The following is a 27,536-nucleotide window of genomic DNA, read 5'->3' as shown; positions in this document are numbered from 1 at the left end:
TAGAGTTATCCTCCCAGTACATTTTGGTACCATTTTCATTTGAATCCCTTCACGCATGACTGAACATCAGACAATCTTTACAAGACTGCCATATTTCACTTGCGCTAAAACTTACTAGGTGAGGAATAAAACAGTGCATTGGACAAAGACAGTCAGACAGACACACACACACACACGGACACACACACGCACACACACGCTCACATAAACGCATACACACACGCACACACTCACCCACACACATACACACACACTCACATACGCACAAACACAGACAACACACGGTTACAATTGTCTGATAATTTTCCCTTTTCTGATTAAGCATTGATTTTTATCGAGATCCCTGAATGTTTATGCATTTCCCTGACAATCTTTCCCTTTAGTACACATTCACTACCACCATCATATCATCATCATTGTCATCATCTTAATCTTAATTATCATCATCATCATCATCATCATGAATTAGTGCACATGAATCCTCTCGACTTCTTCATGTTGGGGCACTTGAAGTCAAGGATCTTAAGCAGCCCACATGTGAACATCGAGAAGCTTCGGAGGAGAATCGTGGACGAGACAGACGTGGTACGCCAAGATGGGGACATGATCCGGCGAGCTTTTCAAGGAATGCTTCACTGTGCACAACTGTGCATCAGGAGGAATGGCGGCCATGTCAAGAATTGAGTACGGAGGAGGATGGAGAACTTTGGGGAAACAGATTCATTGTTGTACCACAATAAAATACCTCAACAAATACCCAAAAAATTGTTTTTTTAATTCACCGACGTTTGCGTTATTTGTATGTGAGTGTGTGCCTATGTGCGTGTTCGTGTGTGTGCAAGTGCGTGTGTGTGTGCGTGTGCGTGTGTCTGTCTGTCTGTCTGAATGTCTTTGTCCAATGCACTGTTTTATTCCTCACCCAGTAAGTTGGCGCAAGTGAAATCTGACAGTCTTGTAAAGATTGTCTGATATTCAGTCATGCATGAAGGGATTCAAATGAAAATGGTACCTAAATGTACTCAGAGGATAACTCTATCAAGACATATCATGAAACCCATAATTAAATATTCATACTTCAAACAATACAACTTTTGAAAAGTGGGACATTTTTTTCTGACTCACCCTGTATAGTGGCACCAACTCGCGCGTGCAGAAGGTAGGCCGTTCAAAGTGCCGTAACGTGTGGATTTCCGTCAGGCATAAGTGCAGCGATCGCTACCAAAATGTAACTCATGTTTGTTTTTGTTTGTGTTTTTTTTTTGGCGGGGGGGGGGGGGCTAACACAGAGTGTTATGATGTTTGTAATTCTGCAAGCTTTTTCTATGACCTTGGTATTTAACAAAGAATCGTGTTCAGCAGATCTTTTGAATTGCTTCATTTTTTCTCCTTCAAACAAACAACAACAACATTAGAAAGACAAATAATCGAATAACCATGTATGATAATTCTTCACGAGGTCATGGGAACTTGTCACACGTCACCATAAGGCCTAAAATAAAACCTTGTTATATTGCCCTTTGCGATCGACCCCAAAATCTGAAATTCTACGGTCGGCATTTAAAAAAAAAAAAAAAATGTGTAAACCGTTTTTTAGATTTTTGTATTATTAATGAATAAACAAAATATGTATATAGTTTGTTGGGATAAATGGGATATAAATGCATACGATCAAATCATTCCCAAATTCTCACTCGTCTTCTGTCCTACTTTCAAAACCCTACTAGCGTAAACATCTCGATCAACACAACATTGCAAACCATGGATTATTATGAGGTGAAAAAGATATGACTGGAATGATGACGCTGAAACACATGTATTACAGCATTAAAAACTGAGAAATATCAGCCAAAAGAGGGCGGGAAAAGAAAAAGTTTTAAAATAAAAACTTTTCGACCGACCGACCTATGTTTTGGCACCCAAAGGGAAATACAACAAGTTTTTTTTTTAGGCCTTGTAGTCCGGGAGCCGGAAAACGTACCTTACTAGCAATTAGCTTTTATCATTTTTACTCACCAACCTGTTTCGTTGACGATCAGCCATGCCTAAAGTCTTTTGTCAACTCTGTTTATAGCTACGACAGGCAGCCAGTGAAAACGAATTTTTTAAACAAAATTATGGAGATGCAATCATTATTTTGAACAAACAGAACTTTGTTATTCACAGGTCATTTTATCTAATTGAGGTGTATATGAAAATGCAAAATAAACTTTCTAGACATATGATGTTCTCTTTGAAATTCACATACTGTTCGCCAATTGACTTTTTGGTACCCTTTCTTCAATTTGTTTATAATCACCTATCCGTAAAATACGCGTAATATGAGTTGCATAAAAATAATAGTAGGATCTAAGCTTTACAAATATGTGTCATTTATTGATTATAATTGTGATAAAGTTAAGATAAAACATCGATAATTCTTGGTTTTGTTTTTTTCTGGGACGCACTGTATAGAGTGAGACGAGCAAGAGTGACAGAGTGAAAAAGAGAGAAGAGAGAGAGAGAGAGGAGGAAGAGGAAGAGAGAGCAAAATAAATGAATATGAGATCGCCTAATACAGCAAATGTCATTGAATGAAATTAAATACTAGCCAGGGGTAGGGGCCTATATTAATCATGTAGAAATTTAGTCTATCATTTAAAAGGGACTTGAAACGACAAAAAGTAATGTAAACCTGATTATAAGTGTATATATTTATAGTATATAGGATTTATTGAAATCAAATCACATCAAAATCCAAGAACAAACAGTCCGAAGACTGACACCTGTCTTGGATACAATATAAAATTTAAATCAATGATTCGTAATAAAATAGCAGTAACGAAAAACATAAATAAGTTACATAAGTTAAAATATCGAATAATTATCATCACGAAGAACATACAAACAGTAACAACAATAAGTCTACATTATTAGAATGACAGCAGTAGAGGACTCTCGAGGTGCGCAATAACTAAATCAGGCACAGACCGAGAGTCCAAAAAAGGAGAAAATGAAGAAGCATGAGACTATTTAAAGGGGTTTAAAAAGATTAACGGTGAAAGAGAGGGGAATACAACGTCAGCTAAACAAAATTAAAGTGACGCGCACAACCCAACCGGGAATCCTGCACGAACACGATTTAGCCGTCCCCACACCCAAAACACCCGCCATCCGATCCGGAATCCTCCCACTAGGTGAAGACCACGAACCTGACGGACGAATAATAGGGACTTTTAGATTCTGCACGACGAGAACGCGGACTGCCTTTTAAGGCAATGTGACGTCACTGCCAGTGCCTTAAAAGGACGTCGCATTGCCTTAAAAGGGCAGTCCACGTTCTCGTCGTGCAGAATCTAAAAGTCTCTAATGTGGGTACAGGGACGACCAACAAAAAAGACAGCAGTTTTCTCGGGCAGGTAGCTAGAGAGTAAAACGTAAAAGACAGGAGAGAGGGAAACTGAGCCCCAGAGGGATTCTATAACAATATATATCATTAAATACATTACAAAATATTAATATAAATATACATGTAAATATTAACATATTGCTCCGGTTGTCTCATTTTTGCTCGCTGGACGTATATAGCAGACGACAATCGGCGGATTAGACGACACTTGGTAGTGAATTTGTATGTGAGATTGCTCTGCTAAATATAAAATACAAGAACATTTTCCATATCTTTAAACTATCATTCATATCTGATAATTAAACAGTTATTAAAATAAACCTGCCAAACTACATAATACAATGAAATACTTGACTTAAAGTTGGGGAGTTCGATGTGGTGCACAACTGCACCCCTCTGTAAATAATCGAATAGTCCATGGCGATCATGAATATTCATGTTTTTGCTTACCTCGGCAAAATGTTTGCCCTACCTTCAATGGAAAAATTACGGTGGGGGTTGGCTGAATGGACATAAGGAACCGATCAGAATTGATTTATTATTATTCATGCTTCTTAATATCCTTCGTGTGCTTGACCTAAAACCTTACAATCGCTTGGCAAACTGAGTCCAAAGTTCGACATGTTTCACATGTGTAATATAGGCAATGGCGAGCTTGCAACCTATTTTGATCAAATTACGGTGGGTTAACTTTCAAAAGTCAATGGGACATGAGGGTTCCAATGAAAGAGCTAGTGATAACGTACATCGGGGTGGATCTGTTTTCGTTTAAACAAAAGAATTTTAAACTATTTTGGGGGTAAAATTCCATAGGCTAACATGTTAGGCTGCTAACTCCCGACGATAGGGGGCGTTGTCAAATGAGACTAGACGGAGCTATATGCACCAAAAAAATATAACATTTCAGTAAAATGTATTAAGGACACAGCCATTAGCCTATTAATAAAAGTGATGCTGGTAGTAGGATCTGAGTACGCCAATATACAAACTGTAAATTTTATGTATTAAAAGTTGAGATGAGCAAGTGTACTGTTGAATAATGGGAATATAATGCAGAAGGTATTATACAGTGAATGAAATTCCCATGAATGTATAGAAAGAGGAGAAAGGACAAAGATAGAGAGGAGGATGAGAAAGAGGGAGTAAAAGATGGAAGAGGAAGGAGAGAACAAGAAAGGGAGGAAGAGAAAGGAAGAGAAGGAAGAGAAACAGGGAAATAACAGTACAAACTGTAAAAATTTACACAAAAATAGTGCCTAAATACTGTAGATTTCATTTCAGAGTAGTAAGAGTACAAGTATTGCGATGATACATATAACATACAATAAAGAATGCCTCAAGAGAGCATATAAAGAGAAGAGAGTAAGATAAAGGGAGAGAGGGAGAAAATGAGAAAGTCTGAGAGAGATAGAGAGAGAGAGAGAGAGAGGGGGAATTAGATATGAAAAGAGTTAGGGAAATATCAATACGATCTGCAGAATCTGTAAAATCAGCACAAGTTTCCAAACATTGTGGACATCACTGCAATTATTATGAAATACATGTACATAAATTAAAATAAACATAAGCAATCTACCAAAGAAGAATAGAAATATAACAAGGAGGAAAAGAGAGGAGAATTCGACAAAAAGAGGTGAAAACACAAAATAGGAAAATGAGAAGGTGAGAGATTTACAGAAGCTTCATAATGTTGATCACCTTCACTGCCTGTGGTATGAATGAATGTTGGTATCTGGAAGTACGACAAGCTGGTTGGCAAAGAGGGTCACTGTTTCTCAACTGGCGACAAATTGGTAAGGAATCTCTACGTGGGGGGAGCATAGAAGCATGTCTGGATTGCAAGAGTGATTTAACAAAATTTATGAACAATTGTTGTCGTCTATCTCCAAGAGATGGGATCTCTAAAACTTCAAGGGCATGAAGATAATCAACATAATTATATCCCCAAATGATACGACAAGACCTTTTGGGGACTCGTTCGATCGTGTTCGACTGATTGGCAGTAATAGATCTTGACCACACTGGAGAGGCATATTCCACTAACTAATGTACATACTATAAATAGCAACCAAATCATCTCGTGGAGGTTTGTGTTTGTTATAAGTGTAAGTACACTCCTAATGACTTAACAAACTCAGTAGGTTGAAGGACAGAATTAATGATGCTAACTTCGGGCATAACAATCTGGTTCCGAAAAAGAGATATGCAATACCTTACACTTCTCAGGTTTAGGGGTCATCTGATTATCAACAGAACTCAACAGAACAGTAATCATATATAGATAAATAATCTTGCAATTTGGAAGGTTGAGATTTGTGTCTGAGTTCAGAGATACTCGAATCATCAACATATTTCCATCTCAGAGGGGTAGAGGTTGCAACATCATTTGTCATGATTAAGAAAAGGATGGGACCGAGCCTCGTACCTTGCGGTACTCCACAGGTAACATGTAGGGGCCCACTAAAGGTAGATCCTAAACGGATACAGTGAGATCTTTTCTCCAAGTAGTTATACAAGAGAAGGATAGCATTTTGATTATTACCTAACCCTATCAACTTCTCAATCAGCACACTGAGATTGATGCGATTAAACGCCTTAGCATAATCAATAGTGCAAACTGAGGCAACATAACCAGGATTGTCAATAACTTTCAAGATCGAATCGATTATACTTATCAAGTAATGAGAGTTTGATGATCCTTTCATATTACCAAACTCTTGATTATCAATTTTACTCATAATATCCTGATATAACCATTTGGTAAAATGGGTAGGTAGGGATGAATGATATGGTCTTAGCTGGTCAACAGTATTACATGGTGTACTTTTAGGGTTTGGAACAATGTCTGAAACCTTCCAACAATCCGGGAAGACCCCTGTTTCTAGGCATCTATTAAAGATCATAGTCAAATGACCTGCTATTTATCAGCACCGTCTACATATTCTTTATCTCTCACACGCCTTTTACATTATCAACTTCTGGCTGCATCTGCACTGTTTACACGACTCTTTGACGTTTCTTCTGAAACTGTTGTTGACCAAATAGTAGACAAAGAAGTTCACGATGTGGTTCAGGAGTCTGAGGGCGTTGAAGATCTGGATAACCGCCAAATATCCCGAAAATTGACTAGCTCTTAACACACCCGACCGTCGAATGAATGGAATTACAGCCCTGGGAGTCCACGTGACGAAAAAGAATACCGTTATGATAAGGAGCATACGGGTCGTTTTCCTTCCGTAGTCGCATTCCTTTTTGCGTTTTAATTGTTTTTGTGATGACGCCCGGGATTGACATGTGTGTGACGGTAGGGGGTTTAGATGTTCCCGTGACGTTTTAGTCACTGCACATGTGACATGCGAGCCGGAGGACCTAGGCCTACGTCTAGGCGACGATGGGAAGATAATGTTACTAGAACATCCCGCTGTCTCTGTATGCAACGAAACGTCATTTGTTTGCAATTTCTTCGCGATACTCGTAACATCGAAGGCAGAAGTGATGTCATCCGTTTTCATAAGGTTTTCCCTCGATCTGGAAATAAAGTCACGAGTGTTACTTGAACTAATAGTAGCGACAACGGGATGCTTCCCCGTCATGTCGGCGTTAATCTTTGCTCTCTTGCGAAGGGAAACGTAGATCAAAGCGTAAAGGACAGTATTCGTCATCAGCGACACCGAGAATAACACCAAAGACGACATTGTTGTACCCAAGATGTAAGAGCTATAAACGAAGCACATGCTTCTTCCAAAACGTCTGAAGTGACGAGATTCAGTAAACACTGCAGCTGGAATGTTACTCACGGTGGAAACGACCGTACACAGTATTGCAATGAAAATGGACATACGTACCGTTATTCGTCGTCGTAATGGACGACACACAGCCATGTAGCGATCGATGCTGATTGCAGTGGTCAGATAAAGTGAGGCGAATGCCGTTGCATTATTGACGAGAGCTGCCGCTTGACACAAACTTGTGGTCGTCAGCCCTGGGAATGCACTGCGGATGATGAAGACAGGACAGAATACACAAGCGACGAAGTCGACTATCGCTTGAGCAATGATAAGGATATCGGTGCTCGTCTTCCGTTTTTTCCACGCGTAGGCTTTGATGATGACAGCGTTCCCCGGTAGTCCTAAGACCAACACCATCGTATAATAGGTTAGATTAACAACAGTAACAATATCTTGGTCCGTCATCTCATAGTTTTTTTCAGATGTAATCAAATCATTAGCTGAGTCGTTCATAGTTGTGAACAAAGTGTTCAGTTCCGAAGTCGAATTCATGTAGTATGCCATGTTTTTATTCTCTCTTAAGTTATTCTTTCTTGAACTATGTCTGAATTTAAATAATTTTCTACAAAGGGCCTACCTTTGGCAAATAAATGTTGCCGTTATAGCAAAGTTATTGAAATGTTGATCCGGAAAAATTCTTGTCTATCGCCGTCAGCAGATCAACCGATAATCTCACCGAACAAATAGGGTCGTGTTGCCTGAGTAATTATCTGGGCACAAATGATCTTGTCCATGGATATTTTGCTACGTGCGTCAAGAGTTGGGAGAACTTGCCATGGCAGCAGTGATGAAGTGAAAAAAGCAAACATTATTACGGAGAAAGTGAGTGAAATGAGGAAAAAGAGATAAGGATTTAGAGAGAAAGGGAGAGAGCGTGCCAAAGAGTTCGAAGATATTTGATGGATACCATTATGTGATCAACATCAATTTTGTGTGTCCGTAAAACCATTTAAGTTCTCGCTCTATTTGCAATTATGTAATTTATCAGACGGCATGCATGTCTGTTTTTAAAGGTTCTACATGTTAGACCTTGACAATAAAATTCAACTGTGCTCCCAGTTGTGTTTTAGGCTCTCCGAATGTTACTTAATATCTCGTCTTCTATCTTAGTTTTGGACAAAATTTTCAAGCAATTGCATATTGATATAGGAGGGCAGTTGTTGGACACGGAACAGTTATCATATTTCAGCGCAGAACGTAAGAATGTTCAGAATTTGATTTTAATTTGTTGGTTTGAAGTCTTCCATATTGAACATGCTACATGCTTATACTCTCTTTCAAAATCCACTCTCCAGATCATTCTTTACATGTTTTTTAAGTTAAACTTCATTCTTGATTGTTCTGAACAATAAGTTGATGTCAGTTGATATATATGTTTATTGTTCTGTGAAGTCCCATGTACTTTATAATTATGTGTAAATGTGGTTGTCCTTGTTATTTTCTTGTATTTATGTATCTAAAGTGCCAATTTATAGAGTTTTATTATACAAAGTATATATATATATATATCCATATATTGTAAATCATTTTTATGCCTGTCTTTTTATTGTGTGAAATCCAACTCATGGTTGTAATAAATAAAGGAATTATATATTATATCATGATGATCCCAATTCAGGCTGGTACTCATTTCCTGACGGGCATACAGTGCATTTAAAACCGAAAGGTAAGGTTGAAAATACTCGAAATTATTTTATTCCATTGAAACATTTAGCAACGACATTTAATGAGCTTAAGTGAGAGTGAGTGACATTCGTGACAGACACGATTTCATATCATTTTACATTTCTTTTCAAATCGTGGTGTAATTGCACGTTGATCCTTTAAAGAGGCTTTATGAAGAGCTCTTTTCATCACGGTTCCATTCAGCGATGTTATTTTCATACTCTATCAATAACATGAAGGTCATGGCTTACACTGCAGTCACACTGCCGAGACAGAGACGAAGTTACATAGTACTTTATTCACTTGATCTAGCGGTTGAGGGTGCGAATCCCAGCCCGGAACTTTTTTTTAGGGCATTAATCCACATTTGTCAGTCTTCACCCGGATGTTAATGGGTACCTTGCTATTGCTAGGGTAATTCAATGTGTACGGCCATCAGGGAGAACAGCATTGGTGCTGATAAGCTTTCCTAGGTACAAGTAATCATTAATTTAAAAAAAAAATATATATATATATATATATATATATATATATATAGAAATTATTTTAATGATAATATAATTAGTATTACTTTCGTTTTAATTATTATATTTATTATTTTTATAACAAGAGACCAAACAAAAAATACATTTCGCCGAATGGCCAAACATTCGTTGATTTTGAATCGGTGTGACTGAGGTATTATGGATCGTGTGGCAAATTAGCACCAATGTAAAAAGTGAGTAGTGACTGAAAGTGACATCCTGTACAAGGCAGGAGAGTGCTTTGTCTCATCATCGTATAATGTCGTTCGAGCAAAGTAAAAGGGTTATTTAATATGAAGTTCAAAATGGTTAAAAGAGAGCGTAAAGCGGAGGCGTAATACCTTTTTTTCTTGGTTTTCTTGACACGCTATTTATCGAAAACTTCAGGAATTAAGGGGGGGGGAGTGATACAAAAGACGGTGTATGATCTACATGCGGCCATTGTTGGTGACTCTACCATATGTAATTTTACTCTGAAACCATCTAAGTTTCACCGTCCTTTGAAAACAATGGGTTTTTATTAAATAGTCTTTAAAAAATAACGCCTCTGCATTTTATTCAGAAAACATAAATCCTGTCTGATTTTAAATTATATAAAACTTTCAATATAATATAATGCAGCGCAACATCCTCTTCCTTTTCGTATGAATAAATAATTAATTCGTAAACTTCATCAGGAAAGAGGAATATTTATACAGCTATGTTTCTGTGATACTTATGGCGGAGATTGAATGACATAAGGAAATGAGTAAGCTTTCTAGTAAATCCATATTTTCTGTTGAGCTTCGTATTTTCACATGCAGGAAACTGCACGATTCATCATTGAATCAAAATTGATCATTAAACCCTTTCGGTAAGTTATAGCGGCATTCATCATCTTTGGAATTCGATTCATGTTAGATATCACCCATAGTTCACGCGGGGAGTCAGTTTGAAAGGGGATTGGACTTTAACCTGTATTGATATTATACAGAATGCATTTTATATTGTTAGCATGCATCGAGGTTTGGAGCTGTAAATTCGATCTGGTTTCCCGGGGAGGCCCATCTACCTTGGTCCATACAAAACCACTGTTTAAGGTTTGTCGCGCACTAGTAGGTAATAATAATAATGATATAAACGTTACTTATAAAGCGCTTACCACCGAAGTCTCTAAACGCTAGGTCTATATATGTTACCTGCAAAAGCAAGACGCTTTTACAGGCGTGTATCTATCAAATTTGACTAATTGTCTCTGGTGACCAACCTTCAAGTAACGTCACCATCCGAAAAGGGTGACTAAGTGGGGCACGTCCGAGTCTGTTTGTAGCCAAAGACAGCCAACTGTACGGTCTGTACCGCTAAACCAATCCAACTCAACCTGGCATCCTTGCATGGTTTAGATTTCTGAACATTTTCCTATTGAACTGACGTGTTTCGATCAGCTATGTCGTCGTCATTGTCGTCCTCTTCAACAAAAGGACTCTTGGAGCGACTCGCCGACGGTCCTGTGGTTGGCGATGGGAGTATGTTGATTACTCTCGAGAAGAGGGGTTACGTAATGGCTGGCAGCTGGACCCCAGAAGCGACTTTACAATATCCAGACGCAGGTCAGAAATTGTGTGTTTGTTAGTTTGTCTATTTGGTTGGTTGATGGATGGTTGGTTAGGGTTTTTTCCTTTAGTATTCTAAAACCATGTACTTAAATCTTTGTCTAAAATATAGGACCATATATTACGAATAATAAATGATGTAAGTTTAGATAGATGCAAATGTGTTAGATAGTCCATTTTAGCTGTGTTGTCAAAATATTTTTTTGAGTACTGAATGATAGATATTATTTACATAATAAAACCCCATTCATTCTAACAAAGTTATAAAAGCTACTTCTACTACTACTACTACTACTACTACTACTTCTACTACTTCTACCACTACTAATGCTTCTACTCCTACTACTACTACTACTACTACTACTACTACTACTACTTCTTCTTCTTCTTCTACTAATACTACTTCTAATAGCACTAAAAGTATACTGGTTTTTGAGAAATTGCTGTGAACATACGCAATTCAGCATAAGGCTGCACAGTATTATCAACATAAATCCATTAATGAATTGGATTGACTTAAAAATAAGTAGTTCTACTACTGTATGGCCTTAGCACAACGTAAAATTTGCTCAAAAACACCGATCTGCCGGTGTCAAATACAAAAATCGACAACTACTTGAAACTAGATACATGTAGGACTAATAGCAAACGATTTGTGCTACGTACAGGGTTATGTTCCTAATTGCTTATGCATGATAATCCATTCATTCTATTCTTCCATTCAGATGTAATTTCTTTGGGGATCATTCTTTAGTGTATGTCAATCTGAAGTCTAAATTAGGTCCAATAATATTTCTAGCAATGGTAAATGACGTTAACCCATCTTTTCAGAACTCAACTACATTCAAGTATGTGGATGATCTGTCAATTGTTGAATGTAGGAACTTTGACCAACCATCTGAATTACAAAAGTCTATGGACTATCTTCTAACCTGGTGTGATCATAATCACATGAAGATGAACCCCCCAAAATGTGCTCAAATGAATGTTTGTTTCCTACGGGTTCCCCAAATCGATCCTGCAGTTTCTACCGGAAATCATGAACTGGCTACTGTGAAAGCCACCAAAATATTAGGAGTCATTATTCAGAATGACTTAAAATGGGATCAAAACATAAATAATATCATCAAGAGAGCAAACAGTAAAATTCATATGCTTACATGTGCTACATAAGGCCTGTCATTGAATATGCAGCCCCTGTATGGAATGGAGGTCTCACCAAAAACCAAATCACCAGGTTAGAAAGAGTCCAAAAGCGAGTTTTGAGAGTGATTATCGGTGCACGTTACTCAACTTATGACACTGTCCTAGATGAATTGAAAATCGAATCTCTCTCTGATAGAAGACAGAGTTTGTGCTTGTCGTTCTTCCAAAAGACCCTACTCTACACTGATCAATTCAAACAGTATTTCCCTCTGGAAAATAATACTAGAACACTAAGACGTAAACCCCAAATTCCTGAACTCAGATGTAAAACTAAACGAATGCAAAATAGTCCAATTCCGTACCTCATCCGTGCACTTAACCAAAGTAAACGATGAATGATGCTCCTTTTCTTGTACCATTCAGGCTCGGCAATTTCATCACTTTTTTGTTTTGTTTTGCTTTGTTGTTCTTTGACACCCTTCCATTTCAACCTAGTTTTACCATATTGTATGAACTTAATTGAATTTAACTGAATCTGTCATGTGACAATAGCTTATCTCTTGTCTACTTTAGGCATGGTTGTATATTTCCACTTTGTGTTGTAATTTAAATCTTTTATCTCTTTTATCTTTATCTTCTCTTTCTTCTACTTCTTTTTCCTCTTTTTTCCCCTCCTTCCATTTCTTCTTCTTTTTCTTCCTCTTCTTCTTCCTTTCCCTTCTTTTCCCTTCTTTTCCGTATCCTCTTATATGAATTTTCCATTGTCGCTTTCGACTACTACTTCCTATACCTTTTCCCCTCTCAGCCTTTTAACACTCTTCCTCTGTAAATTTATCCCACTCTTAATTTCAATAAGTTACATTGTATTTGCAAACGTTACTCCTCACCTGTCAGTTTTACTCTCGATTTTTTCCACCACATACACTTGCTCCGTTTACCGCTTATTGCTTACTTTAGTCCTTCTTTCACATGATTTCAGTGCTATTTAAAGCTATTTAATTCAGATTTCTTTCTAATGTATGGTTCCATATGTTGCAATAAGCTATATTTCTCGTATTTATACTGATTTATTTTACAAATTCAATATATCATGTTATGCTATATTATATATTACATTATGTGTTATTAATTTGGTTTGTAAACTTTTGTAATTCGGCTAAACGCCGCGATGAAAGTTTTATTTGAAATAAACCATTTTGAATTGAATTGAATTGAATGAAGAAGGGGTGTATTTCGAAAAAGCCAGCTATTAGTAGGTTTAGATCTCTTCGTAAATTGACTAAGCTAAGTTTGTGAGTGACGGGGAAAAACTTCCATGGTCTAATTTTCACTGAAGCAATGGTGTTGAATTGTATGGGCATATTTCAAATCGAGTTTAATATCGTGATTCACCGAATCGAACGGACGTTTCAGGTCCAAAAAAAAAATTGCTCCGGATGTAAGACCCCTATCTATCCCCTTTAATAGTAAGAAATCGTTTACATCAACTAGCGCCGTTCCTGTTGAGTGAAGCGGTCGGAAGCCCGATTACCTATCACTAAGAAGACCATTATCATTGTGATAATCATACAATTGGGAGTGTATACTGCCTTTTCTAAAATCTTAACAATATGTGAAAGAACCGAAATCGGGCGATAGTGTTGGATGGTCTTTTCTTGTCTCCGCCCTTAAAAATAGGCGTTACCCTTGCGCTCTTCCATTCAACAGGAACAAAACCAGTGGAGAGTGAACAATTTAACAAATGTGTAAGTGGTTTTGTAATGAATGGTGAAGCAAGCTTGAAAAGACGTGGATGTAGATTGTCAATACCACTAGATTTGAAAATAGATAATTTGGAAAGCTCTTTGAGAACAAAATCCTCTGCTATAGAAACACACGAGAAGATTCTATCAATAAATCCATGTAATTCATTAAAGGTATGTTCAGTATCATGTCGACTAGCAGTTTGAGTGAAATGTTCATTGATGCAATACACTCAGAATCATCAATTACATATCCATCCTTTATCAGCTCGATTCTATCTCCCGATTTCTTCTTTAACGACACTTTCTTTAATGTTTTCCAAGTTTTGCGGGAATCACCAAGGTGCTCATTAAACTCAGAAAAATAGTAATAATTCTCTTTTAAGTTTTTGTTAAGATTATTTACAGCATTTCTCTTCTTTTTGTATTTATTCCACTCATCATCATTTCGGGATTTATCAAATTTCGCCTTTAAAAAAATCACGCTCATGAGCTAATTTCAAATAATCACCCGTTATCCACGGTGATCCATTGATTTGTCTGCGTACACTAACAATGGGAGCATGTTTATTACACAATTGATTTTACTCTACAAATTAGAAAAGAATTGGCCTAGTTTAAAAGTTACTTAAGTGATCCGAGTCGAATACAATGCGTCGTGGTTAAAGGTGCTCAATCTGGATTTAGTGGTGTAATACTGGAATCCCACAAGGATCAATATTGGCCCCCTTCTTTTCACTCTTTTTATTAATGACCTCTGTAATTTGCCCTATTGTGAAAATACTACAATATGTTTATACGCCGATGATGCGGCAATATTTTGCCAAAGCAAAGACATTACCCTTGTTAAGAAAACACTTAAATGTGAGTTTCAAAAAATAGTTCACCACATTGGAAAAGATTGTTGAATATTAAGAAGTGTAAGACCATGTTATTTGGGACAAGAAAACGAATCAAAAGTCAAACTGTACGCCTGATTTACACAGATAATGTTATAGAAGTTGTAAATGAATTCAAATATCTTGGTGTAATATTTGATAATTGTTTAAATTGGGTTATACATATATCGAAAACTGTCTCCAAAATATCTAGAACCATATCATGTATAAAACTAATTAAATATTATTTGCCGAAAAGAATTTAAAAATTGTTATATGAATGAATAGTTTGATACGATCACATATTGACTACGGTATTTTTATAGCGCCGTCTATCTAGAAATTCTATTCCGAGGCGCATTTATTATTACACCGGCTTTAGCCTAGCTGCCATTACAGCGCTCCAGCATTTCAAGCAATTAATTCCTGCCAGGTACCCATTTATATCACCTGGGTTGAGTGTGTTAAATGTAGATCAATGTCTTGCCAAAGGATATTAGTGCCGCGGCGGGACTCGAACCGCGGACATTGAGATCGACAGTCCGGCGACGTATCCACTCGACCACGACACCTCTACGTTGGCTAGGCCCCTCCATAAAATCAATTATAATGTGTTATCCTGTTAGTAGCGATATATTTAAACTTGCTTTTAAATCGCCAATGTCTATATGATTCGCTGACGACTTTTTAAAAATATTGATGTGGGGTTTTTTTTATTTCTCGCTGTTGGTTGCCTTGTATACATTTTAGTCATGTGTACACTTTTGTAATTATTGTGAAAAAAACATATGAAATTACGGAGACTCGAAGGTCGTAGGGTCGATCCCCGACACGGCACTTATTTCGTTAAGCAAGGCGTTAAGTGATGAACTTTATTTCTCCCCACTCGTTGTAAAATGGGCTACCCGATATGACGCAAAACTGTATGCAGTTTGCTCAACATTGTGAGCCTCTGTAAAAGGGCATGCCTGATTCGAATTCTCCACAGAGAGTGGAGAATGTGCATACATTGTGTGCGAGCAAGCCTGAATCCTATATGACCATGATGACCAGGGTACTAGTATATCTGCAAAGAGACTTCAAAGATGCATTAACGCTTAAAATTAATAATCAAACCCCGAATGATATTATTAGTATTATTATTACTCTGTCCTGGTAAATGACAGAAACGCGTTTGATAATTATTTCTTCACTACAACCAAAACTTGAGGTTGGATTTCAAATGAAAATACAAATACAAACAGATAGATAACCAGCTTCGTTAATATTATTATCATTCATTTCATGGTTGCTGGATGTCTTACACACGTATATCAACTTTAACTTTCAGTCAAACAACTTCATCGAGAGTTCCTCCGAGCAGGCGCAGATGTAATTCAGACGTTCACTTACTGCGCTACGGAAGATAATCTGAAAATGAAAAATGAGCACGAAAAGAACTCCAATGACATGAAAAGTGTGAGTGTCCTACTTCAACACATCTCATCCTCCTCCTTCTGCTCCTCCTCTTCCTCCTCTCTTCTTTTTCTTCTTCTTTTCCTTTTCCTTCTCCTGTTTGTCCTTCTTCTCCTCCTCCTCATATTAATACCTGATTTATCATCTTTTCTCCTTTTCTCTATTTTGTTCGTGTAGGTTTTAGCCCTCATTACATATTACAGTTATCTCTCTCTCTCAATCTCTCTCCCCTATCCCTTCTCACTGTTTTTTCTCCTGATAAATTTATCATACATTAGCCTATACCATTATCTTGAAAGATCTGACAATTGCTTTACAAATTAAGTTCATTTAGGATTTTGTGTTTTTAATTAAAGAATAAATATAATAAATTCCTAATGTTAGATTGTCAAAGAAAGATAACAATTTTGTGATTGATTTTTCATTATTTATATTCTGCACATTAGGTCTCTGAGATCAATCATAGAGCATGTGATCTCGCCCGGGAGGTAGCAAACGAGGGCGGGGCTCTGGTAGCGGGAAGCGTTTCAAACGTCAACGCCTATCGGAAAGATGGCGCCTGCCATGGCGCCGGGAAGGAGTTTGTCCAAAATGAGTTCAAGAAACAGTGCGACATCTTCGTCAAGAAGGGAGTTGACTTCTTACTAGGAGAGGTTTGTGTGTACCATGACGTAGCTTAGGTCTAGCCCTCGGGGTGGGAAGGGGGCGGCACATGGTGGTGTCGGGGGGGGGCACGGGAAATGCGAGAGGACATTGATTAGGCGAAAAAGGTTATTGGGACGGCTGAAACGGTTGTGTTTACCATATTATCATTCTCGTTGCCTTTGCTTGTACTATTTTATCTCTTCCTCCTTTCTTGTTCCCCATTCATAATAGCACGGCCACATACCCAAAGGCGCCGGAAGTTGGGGAGGGGGGGGGGCAAAACGTATTTCGCATCTCCTCCTCCCCCCCCCCCTCCGAAAAAAAATAAGCAGTAAAGGAGTAAAAATTGTTTGTATTTACCACAACAACAAAAAAAACTGAATTGAATCACATACAAATTATATACCATTCAAAGAGGAAAGTAAACAGGAATTCAATTTCCTAAAAACATTCTACATGCCCCTATATTTATCAATTGAGAATTTTGTAATAGCGATACGGGCATATCGTGGAAATATTGTGAAAGGATGGGAAAGCGTGTGTGTGTTTATTTTTATTATAGGGGTGAGAAGAATGAGCAATAGCGTACTGATTGGGGGGGGGGGCTTGGGAGGCAGTTGCCCTCCAAAATAAAATTCTAACGTGGTTTAATTAAAGTTCGATACCAGTGATTTACAAATGTTGCTGAAATAACATAATTTTCCGGGATTCTTCTCAACTTTTTAAGATTATACCTTTTTATGCTTTTGTTGGAAAATTACAAATTCCCAAATTTACAGTCAGGCAAAAAAATATTCTTATGTATAAGAGTTCATGTCAGGCCCTGCAGAATGGTGAGCCTCGGGGGTCGAGCCCCATCCCCCTCACTTTTTGAAAAAGTATGTAAAAGGGGAAAATAAAAAACAAAGAAAGAAAAAGAGAGTGAGTGACCTGCAAGTGTCACAAATTAAGGTATCAAAATATTATGCTCATCTGACCGTAATTAAATACCCAAAACCTCTGAGCTTCCCGGGGATCTGCCCCCTGGACCCCACCAAGGGCCCCTAAAGGCGGCCCCTGGATGCTCATCAGACCGTATTTAAATGCCTAATGCCCCTGACCCCCGCCAATCATTGCTGTGCCAGTGTCACAAATAAGGTATCTAAATATGCTTATCTGACCGTAATTTAATTCCTAAAAAACCCTGAGCTTCCGGGGGCCCCATGCCAAATTACGTTCCACTCGCTTCATCGCTACGCTCTACCTGATTGTTAATACTCCACTTTGAAATACGTTCCCCGGGGCCTACATGTAACATGTATTATAGTGGTGGTGATGTAGATTTTTTCTTCTACCCCTCAAATGCTTTTGCTCATTACGCCACTGCCCCTGGAAGGTGAGCCCCCTGGGATGTTCCCCCCCCCCCCTCTAATCCCTAACTGCTTCCTGTGCGCCTGCACATACCCCCGAACGGCTGTGACTACCTCTGAATAAGTTTGGTGAGAGTTGCTCTTTGGGACTGTGAAGAAAATGGAGAGAGAAACTGGGGTAGGATTGAGGGGAAAGAGAGGATTGGAGAGAAAGAGATAAATAGAGAGAGAGAGCGAGGAAGAGGACAGGGAGAGGAGAGGAAGCTTGAGAGAAGAGAGAGGGGGAGAGAGAGAGAGAGAGAGAGAGAGAGAGAGAGAGAGGGTGAAGGGAGAGAGGGGAGAGAGAGAGAGAGGGGGAAGGGAGAAGAGGGGGAGAGAAGGAGATAGTCAGAGAACTAGGTAGACATGTTTAATGAAATAAGTAAATCTAACTACTGACCCCCTCCCCACTTTCTCTCTCTCTCTCTCTCTCTCTCGCTCTCTCTCTCTTTTTCTCTCTCTCTCTCTATTTCTCCCACAATAATATTTCAATTATCCGTATAACGCAACGTACGAGATTCAATGTAACTTTGAATATTCTGATGACACATAGTTACATGCACGAATGAATGAATGAATGAATTAATTAATTGATTAATTAATTATTGAATCCATCTCCTCTATCGTCATTGTTCAGTTCTTTGCGTTCGTGGAGGAGGCTGAGTGGGCGGTCGAGGTGATGGCCGAGACCGGTCTACCAGTCGCCTGTACCATGAGAATATCCGTTATAGGGGACCAGGTGGGCGTGGCACCCGGAGATGTGGCAGTGAGGATGGCTAAAGCTGGTAGGTAGGCGTGACCAGGGGGTGTGATCTTTAATATCGAAACATTTGTCAGTATCAACTTGTTGGAACAATCAAAGAAGAAAAAGAGAATTCAGAAGAATTTTTTTTTAATGTTTTTGTCTAGATTTCACGAAAGATGTGGTAACTGAGATAACGTTAGTACGCATGCTTATTAAAAAGATACAAAACTTACAAAAGCTTTTTAAGGATATTGTTATAAATAATAATTGTTTTGTGTTTGCATGAGAAAGAATGGTCGAAATAGTGGCGTTAATTAGGGTGACGATGATACTGATCATGATAATCATCGCGATAATCATGTCAATGGCTAGTGAAACATAAACTTAAATCCTTAAAGCCCAAGTGTTCAGTGACATAGAAACCACTTTTGGCCAAAATGGCCAAAATGTAGTTACGTCTTTGTGTCACTGAACCCTCGATGTGAACCATTTTGCTTGTTATTCTACAGGGGCTGATGTGATCGGTGTGAACTGTTGCTACGACCCGGACACCGCCCTCAAGACGCTGGCGATGATGAAGGAAGGATTGGAGAAGGCTGGTCTTCAAAGATACCTGATGGCACAACCCTTGGGTTACCACGCACAAGAGATAACGGATGATCCAAGGGGTTATTCCGTGCTGCCCGAGTTCCCATTCGGTAGGTGGTGGCGGTGGTGGTGCAATGTGGTATAGTTGGTGGGTTGTGGTGATGATGGTGATGGTAGGTGATGCTGGGGGGGGGGGGACACTCAAATATAGGCCTAATCTTTGTTTTATTATTTTTTAACTCAACACACCCCCCCCCCCCTCCCCCCTTGCACAATAAAATTGTGGTTACCCTTTTTGGGGGTTACTTTTTGTTTGCCAGGGGTGGGGTCCGCCCCCCCCCGGGCTCCCCTTCCCCTGGATCCGCCACTATGTGGTAGTGGCGTGATGTGGTGGTAGTGGTAGTAGTGGTGTGATGTGGTGGCAGTGGTGTGATGTGGTGGTAATGGTAGTGGTGGTAGTGATGGTGGTGGTAGTGATGTGATGTGGTGGTAGTGGTAGTAGTGGTGTGATGTGGTGGCAGTGGTGTGATGTGGTGGTAATGGTAGTGGTGGTAGTGATGGTGGTGGTAGTGATGTGATGTGGTGGTAGTGGTGTGATGTGGTGGCAGTGGTGTGATGTGGTGGTAACGGAAGTGGTGGTAGTGATGGTGGTGGTAGTGAGGTGATGTGGTGGTAGTGGTAGTAGTGGTGTGATGTGGTGGTAATGGTAGTGGTGGTAGTGATGTGATGTGGTGATGGTGGTGGTAGTGATGTGATGTGGTGGTAGTGGTTGCAGTGGTAGTGGTGGTAGTGCTGTGATGTGTTGGTAATGGTAGTGTTGGTAGTGATGGTGGTGGTAGTGATGTGATGTGGAGGTAGTGGTGGCAGTGGTAGTGGTGGTAGTGGTGTGATGTGGTGGTAATGGTAGTGGTGGTAGTGATTGTGGTGGTAGTGATGTGATTTGTTTGAGGGGTGGTAGTGGTAGTGGTGGTAATATTTTTTGTTTACGTGGGGATAGCAAAAGTTATCATCATAGTTAATATCATCATTATAACCATCGTCATCACGATCACCATCACCGTCATCCCTATCATCATCGTTATATTCACCGTCGTCGTCATCATCATCATCATCTACATTTAGATATTTTAATTTTGTAGTGCCTCCGCCACTGAAAATGGTGCTGGAGGCAGGGGCGTCGCCAAAGGGGGGGTTTGGGGGGTGCGACACCCCCCCCCCCCCCCACCTGTCAGGATATTGTCGGTAAAATTGCGCTGCCGTCGGGAAAAAGAGAAAAGGGGGAGGGAAAAAAAGAGAGGGAAAAAAGGAGAGGGAAAAAAAGAGAGGGAAAAAAGAGAGGGAAAGGGAAAGAAAAGAAAAAAAGAAAAGGAAAAAAAAGGAAAGAAAGGAAAAGAAAGAAAGGAAAAGAAAGGAAAGAAAAGAGAAGAAAGAAAGAGAAAAAAAGGGAGGAGAGGAAAGAAAGGAAAAGAAAGAACAGAAAGAAAAGGAAAAAAAGAAGAAAAAAGAGTGAAGGGAAACAAAAGAAATGGGGATGAGAGAGAGGAGAGAGAGGGGAGGTAAGAGTCTGAGAGAGGAGGAGTGGGAGTAAAAGAGAGAAGGGGGTTGTTGGGTGGAGTCGTCTCGTCGAGGGAGCAAGAAAGACACGGGTAAATATGTTGCTGTGTCGGGTCTGCTGTGTCGGTATTCTTGCTCGATCCTCATGTACTATATTAATGCATAAGTTTGAAGTCGGTGAGATGTATATTGTCGGTCGGCCGACAAGTTTTTTTCCCTACGAACTGTGACTTTTTATCCGCTGTGACGACTTCGAGAGTGACTACAACTACAATACTTGTATTTTCTCGAAGTTTCACTTTCCTATAATATCAGCTAAAGAAATCAGAGGTTTAAAATTTCGGGGAAACTAAATTCAAACAAGGTTTAAGAGTCAACAACGGTACGACTAATCGTTTTCCTTTCTTTATATTGTGATGAAACGCCAAATATTCCGCGCTTCGCGCGGAAGGGGAAAACTTCATTTAAACGAGTCGAGAACAGTACGACGAATCGTCTTCTTTCTCTAATAATTTAAGGAAACGTCAAAGCTTCCGCGCTTCGCGCAAGAGGGGGAAACTGAATTCAGACAAAATCAATAGGGCTTATTTAGAGTCGAAAACGGTACAACGAATCGTGTTCTTTCTCTAATGATATGAGGAAACGTCAAAGCTTTCGCGCTTCGCGTGAGAGGGGGAACCTGAATTCAGATGAATAGGGGTTATTAAGAGTCGAAAACGGTACGACGAATCGTCTTCTTTCTCTAATAATTTAATGAAACGTCAAAACTTCCGCGCTTCGCGCGGGAGGGGGGAAGCTTCATTCAGATTAGGATTAAGAGTCGAGAAAAGTACACCGAATCGCCTGCTTTTTCTCATAATTTAATGAAAAGTCAAAGCTTCCGTGCTTTGCGCGGGAGGGGGGGATACTGAATTTAGAAAAGGATAAACAGTCGAGAATGGTACAGCAAATCGTCTTCTTTTTTATAATAATTTAATGAAACGTCAAAGCTTTCGCGCTACGCGCGGGAGGGGGGAAAACTTAATTCAGCCTAGGATTACCAGTCGAAAACGGTACAATTAATCGTCTTCTTTTCCTAATAATTTAAGGAAACGTCTAAGCTTCCGCGCTTCGCGCGGGAGGCCCATCACCCACACACCCCTAATGAGCGCGCTTTTAAGTGATTCTCTTGCTCACTACCGCCCCTCCGTAAAATAAGATCCTAGCTCCGCGCCTGCATTAAAATATATAGCTATGATGCTGAAATAATTCGTATATTTATGTCGTCGAGGAAAATGACCATAATTATGCAAGTACTATAGATAGTCCATAGGAAAAACAATTTAGCCTTCGGCCCCAGGTTCACAGGGTTGACTTTGTAGATAGTGGACATTTAATTTTGTCGGTAATTGGTGGCTACTTTTGTCGGTAATCGTTGGCCTCTACACCCCCCCCCCCCCCCCCCACTGAAAAAGGTCTAGCGACGCCCCTGGCTGGAGGCATCATGTTTTCGGACTGTCCGTTTTTTGACAGACTCATGAGCCTCAATCGTAAGGATCGATTGAAGAAGAACGAGTCGTCTTCACCTATACACTGTAAAAAAATAATAGTCGAAATAACTCAATAAAATTGAGGAAAAGAATTGCCTTATTTTATTAAGTAAATATTACCTAAGGCATCTTAAGTAGAATTTACTTATTTTGCTGAATAAATTTTTACTCAGTTAAATCGAGTTACATTAACGTAAATAATTTAAGTATTGTAATCATTTTAGATAATTAAAAAAAAGCTATGATAGGATTACATATTGCACGATTTGGTACCCATCTAATCTAACAAGTAACATCCACTAATCACTAACACTACTTCTATTTAAGATTTAACCGTAAATATATATCTACCACCATCACAAACTATTACATACGCTTCAATTATTATTGCATATTGAAAGGCTCCAAATTTTATATACACTTGATCGTAGCATCTTAAAAGGAAAATTGGTTGACAATTTCCTGAAATATCAAGTTTTGATTTGTTTTGAACTGGGTAACAATTAAAAATTGTCTTGTCTTTGCTTAGCCATGTTAAATGAATTAGTAAATGTTTTAAAGTCCTTACATTTTCATTCAACCACACAAAAGAATTGTTTTATTTAAAAAAAAGAGTTTAATTTGGTCTTAATGAATATTCATAAATTATGTAAATATTTCTATTACGCACTGCATCGGTCCTTACTTTAAAAAGATAAGACTAATCAACATAAATTGTTTGAGTAATACGTATAATTTCTGATTTTGAGTTAAAATTACTAAATTAATACAAGCTGAAATTACTTAAAGTTCTTATGTATTTGATTTTACTTAAATATTCCACGTATGTTCTACTAAATTGAAAGTTTGAGTTAGCAAGACTTAAATTTTGTGCGTAAGTGGCAAAACTAATGTTTTCAAGTAAATTCTACATGGAAAAAATACGTAAAAATTACCAATGAACAAATTCTTTTTTACAGTGTAGCTGAAAGCCGTTTAAAGGCACACTGTCCTACTTGTAGCTATACTTGCTCCCTCTATATAGAAAACTTCCACAATCGGTGCCTGTTGGTCCCCCATGATCCTTTTGTTCGTATGTTAAATGAGAGCTGAGTTAATGAGATAGCCACCTGTCACAGTGACCTCACTGTCTCGCTGGGTGGTCTAATCCCTTCTAGCTGAAGTAGCAAAGCCTGCATTTAAGCAATAAAGGGACTGACGCTGGTGTAAAGCTTGATATCATATTCTTAGTTTTTTTAGCAGTGAGTAGGTAAGATGAAAAACATTGAGATAATAAGTGACCATGAACATATATTTTCTCCTACGTAGCAATGGAATCCAGAGCACTTACGCGGACAGACGTCAGAGAGTTTGCTCGCAGGGCGTATGATGAAGTGGGGGTGAGGTACATCGGCGGGTGCTGTGGATTCGAACCCTACCACATCAGAGCTATCGCAGAAGAGGTGAGAATCCATTACAGTCAAACCTGTCTATAGCGACCGCCCAAGGAAAACACAAAAGAGGTCTTTGAAGACAGGTGGTCTTTGTAGACAGGTTCCTTTAGTACATGATTCAATGAGAAACCATTTTCAAGGGAAACAACGAATGTGGCCTTTGAAGACAGGAGGTCACTAAAGCAGGTTTGACTATATGGATCACAGACCACGTCTTTATTACAAGAGATCCAGCACGGGCTAGATAAATTAGACCTCTCCGAAAATATAAGAATGGATGGAGGTGGGAGGACCTGTGGGTAGGGGGCAGGATGATAGAATCCGCCCTGAATACGTAATGCATGTCCGATGTCTAGCTGTAAATACATTGCACGGTTCATTGATTTAATATTAACGGGTATGGACAGGCGCGGATCCAGGGGCGGCCGAGCGGTTACAAATTTCAAATTTTAAATTTTAAATTTCAAATTGATTTCAAATTTGGGCCTCCCCCCCCCCCTAAGAAATCCTTGATCCGCGCCTGGGTATGGAAACGTGGTTTTAAAAAGGCCGTTTGTACTGTGCCCTCTTAAATCTGCCGCTGATTATCATTCGATATGTAAGGTAATCTTTAAATTGCAAGGGATTTTGTTTTTATTACAACAAATCCGAGTGGAAATATTTAAAAAAGAACATATAAACCCTGGGGGTGTTTCACAAAGATCCTAAGTTGAACTTAACGATTATGGAAAGCTGTTGGCATCTATGAACATGTTTTGTAAAAGTTATTTTAAAAGGCATAAAATATTGTTTCGAATCATTCATGATTTCTATTATCAAGGAGATTTCAGGGACTTGGTGTGGAATTTATAAAAAGTCACAAATATTTGATTTTCACTGTTGAATATATAAGGCTAAAAATGGCTCTCCATAATTTATAAGTCCAACTTAGAGTTAAGTTCGACTTCAGATCTTTGTGAAACACCCCCTGGCCTTCTCAAAACTAATATCAATCTCTTGATAGCTTTCTCTCTTTTGACCAACGAAATGTTTAGCTGACGGAAGAGAGAGGCCGTTCATTTCCTGGACGAGATAAATCTGATGGATATAGCAGTCTTAAGCGTGCGTTTCGAGTAAGACAGCATAAGAGGTAGGTACAGTGACGGAGATCTGTGGTTAGCCTAAGGGGGATGATTACGTGAAGAGGCGGCCCTCCGGGGGGGGGGGGCAAGGGGGCACAGTGCCGCCATGTTTTTAAGTGGGGAGCCTACCCCAAAAGTGTTCCTTTTTACGTAGGAAAAGTAGCCCTTTTACTCTGTTATGAGTGCCCCTCCCCATTTTCACCTCTGATAAGTGCCCCCTTTTATTTTGACACGAGCCCTTTTTTCTTCGACAATTACCTATTTTCCTTTGCAATAAGTGTCAATTTTCCATCCTCATAAGTATACTTTTTAATCTCTAATTAGTGCCCCTTTTCAACTACGAGAAGTGCCCCTTTTCAACTACGAGAAGTGTCCCTTTTCATTTTTGATAAGTGCCCTATCTAATAATTAACTTATTCAAATCTGAGAGGTGCCCTTTTTACATTGTAAGAAGTGCCCCTTCCCATTTTAAGAGAGATACCCCTTTTTAGCTCAGATAAGCCCAACCTTTATTTACACATTTTACCCTTTCCTTTCTAATAAGGGCCCCTTATGATAATTAAATGCCCATTTTCACATACGAAAAGTGTCCCTTTTCATTCTCATAAGTGCCCCTTTTTATATCTGGCAAATTACCCTTTTCAGGTACAAGAGGTTAATCCTTTTCACTTCAGATAAGTGCGCTCTTTACCTCCGATAATTGCCCCTATTCAAATCTGATAACTGCCCCCTTTATTTTGATACGTGCTCCTTTTCCTTTCTAGAAAGTGCTCTTTTTCGTTCTTATAAGTGCCCCTTCACCTTCTCATAATAACTCCTTTTCATTTCTGATAAGTGCCCCGCTTAATTAATCATGTGCCTCTTTTTCTTTTTGATAAGAGTCACTTCCCCCTTTCTCATAAAGCCCCTTTCACCTCTGATAAATACCCCTATTAAAGTCTGATCAGTACCCCTTTTATTTCAACAAATGCACATTTTCCTTTATTATAAGTGCCCCTTTTTAATTCTCTAAAGTGTCCCTGCGACCTCACAAATCTGTTTTTTTTCACTCGCTTCGCTCGCTCGCAAATGAATATTCAGACCATCACACCCAGCTGCAAAGTATAATGTATAAAGAGAAACTGAAAATATAATCATAATGTACGGGTTTAAACCAACGTCTAAAAAAATATATATTTTCGCTTTTTCGATTTCCCTTTGGAGGTGCCCTAATTTTTCCCCAGAAAGTGCCCTTTTTTGACCCCCCCCCTCCACTTTGGAAGTTGCTCCGCCGCCCCTGATGACGTGTTGGCGTCGCCAGTGTCAATTGTGCACACAGGGGGTAGGGGATCTGATGGGGGATGTGCCCCCTCTGAAGCTGAATATTTTCAGATTTTTAAAACTGGATTCGTGTGATTTGGTTGATCATGACATTTAGGCAAAATTTAAATGAAAACCTTTACGGTGAGCATTTTATCATAAACATTGGTTGTCCCCTGGTCAAATATTCTCTTAAAGTACCTTCATAGCAATTTTAGGTTCGAAAAGGGCACTATAAATGTCAAAGATAAGAATAAGAGCAATAACAGTGCACTTTGAAGGCATTTGAGGTCTGAAAACAGAACTCAACTATCCCTTTAACATTGATATATGGTCAATCTTTTTTTACATAGGTTGATTTGTTCATCTCATCGCACAGAATGATTCATATGTAAATTCTAACGTAGTGCTCATGTTGTCTCTCATATGTTTCCTTAAGACAAATTTGTTGTTTGATTTCGTATTGTCTTGTATTTTTTTTAATCCCTCTGCAGGGCGAATCCAGAATATTGGAAAAACTTGGTTCCAGCAGCTGGTCGCGAAAAGGTCCGAAAACTGGCGGAAATTGTCGATTAGCAAGAAAGGAATGTTTCATTTCAGAAGAAAATTTCTTTCCAAATTGAAATTACTCTCAGGAAGCCTGATTCAAGATACTTTACCAGTGGGCACTTATTCAATAAAGATGCTGGGTTTTTTTTTTCTCTTGCCTAAAAGGGCATCTTATTTTGGGTAACGGGGATGATATAATAGCCCTCTACCCAATACCCGGTTATCCAACAGATTAACGATAAGCAATATTACTAACCGATAGCTATCTTCGTCTCAACATTTGGTACTCCCCCCCCCCCCCCCTCTCCTCTCCCCCACCCTCTGCTCCCTGTCCATCTTTTATAACAAAGTGGATGAGTGCAGTGACTCTGTGACTGTGTAAATAAACCTACTCGAAAAATCGAGTTACTTACATAAAATGCATGCCGAGTCCGTATTTCCTTGTTTTCAAAATGAAAGAAAAAATAAAAATTGTACTGTCTTGACTGACGGTTTTAGACTATCAAAATA

The 27,536-nt window shown here is 38.9% G+C and overlaps 2 protein-coding genes across 2 annotated transcripts; one reads left to right on the top strand and one right to left on the bottom strand.

The window, feature by feature from the left end:
* Positions 1-522: 522 nt before the first annotated feature.
* LOC100888791 (G-protein coupled receptor 1-like) lies at positions 523-7,530 on the bottom strand. The gene is made up of 2 exons (XM_003725317.2): positions 7,227-7,530; positions 523-704 (listed from the first exon to the last, which is right to left on the bottom strand). Exons 1-2 carry the CDS (start codon positions 7,528-7,530, stop codon positions 523-525), a joined length of 486 nt encoding a protein of 161 aa, XP_003725365.2.
* Positions 7,531-10,514: 2,984 nt separating this feature from the next.
* Positions 10,515-27,313, top strand: LOC589758 (S-methylmethionine--homocysteine S-methyltransferase BHMT2). The gene is made up of 8 exons (XM_030986891.1): positions 10,515-10,951; positions 16,051-16,178; positions 16,622-16,828; positions 18,846-18,993; positions 19,463-19,651; positions 23,933-24,066; positions 25,092-25,186; positions 26,972-27,313. Exons 1-8 carry the CDS (start codon positions 10,789-10,791, stop codon positions 27,051-27,053), a joined length of 1,146 nt encoding a protein of 381 aa, XP_030842751.1. The 5' UTR covers positions 10,515-10,788; the 3' UTR covers positions 27,054-27,313.
* Positions 27,314-27,536: the final 223 nt, after the last annotated feature.

Source organism: Strongylocentrotus purpuratus, unplaced genomic scaffold (genome assembly GCF_000002235.5).
Source record: "Strongylocentrotus purpuratus isolate Spur 01 unplaced genomic scaffold, Spur_5.0 spur5_scaffold_16, whole genome shotgun sequence".
NCBI classification, from domain to species: domain Eukaryota; kingdom Metazoa; phylum Echinodermata; class Echinoidea; order Camarodonta; family Strongylocentrotidae; genus Strongylocentrotus; species Strongylocentrotus purpuratus.
Note: the sequence above shows the minus strand (reverse complement) of the source record. Positions and strands in the feature narration are given on the sequence as shown.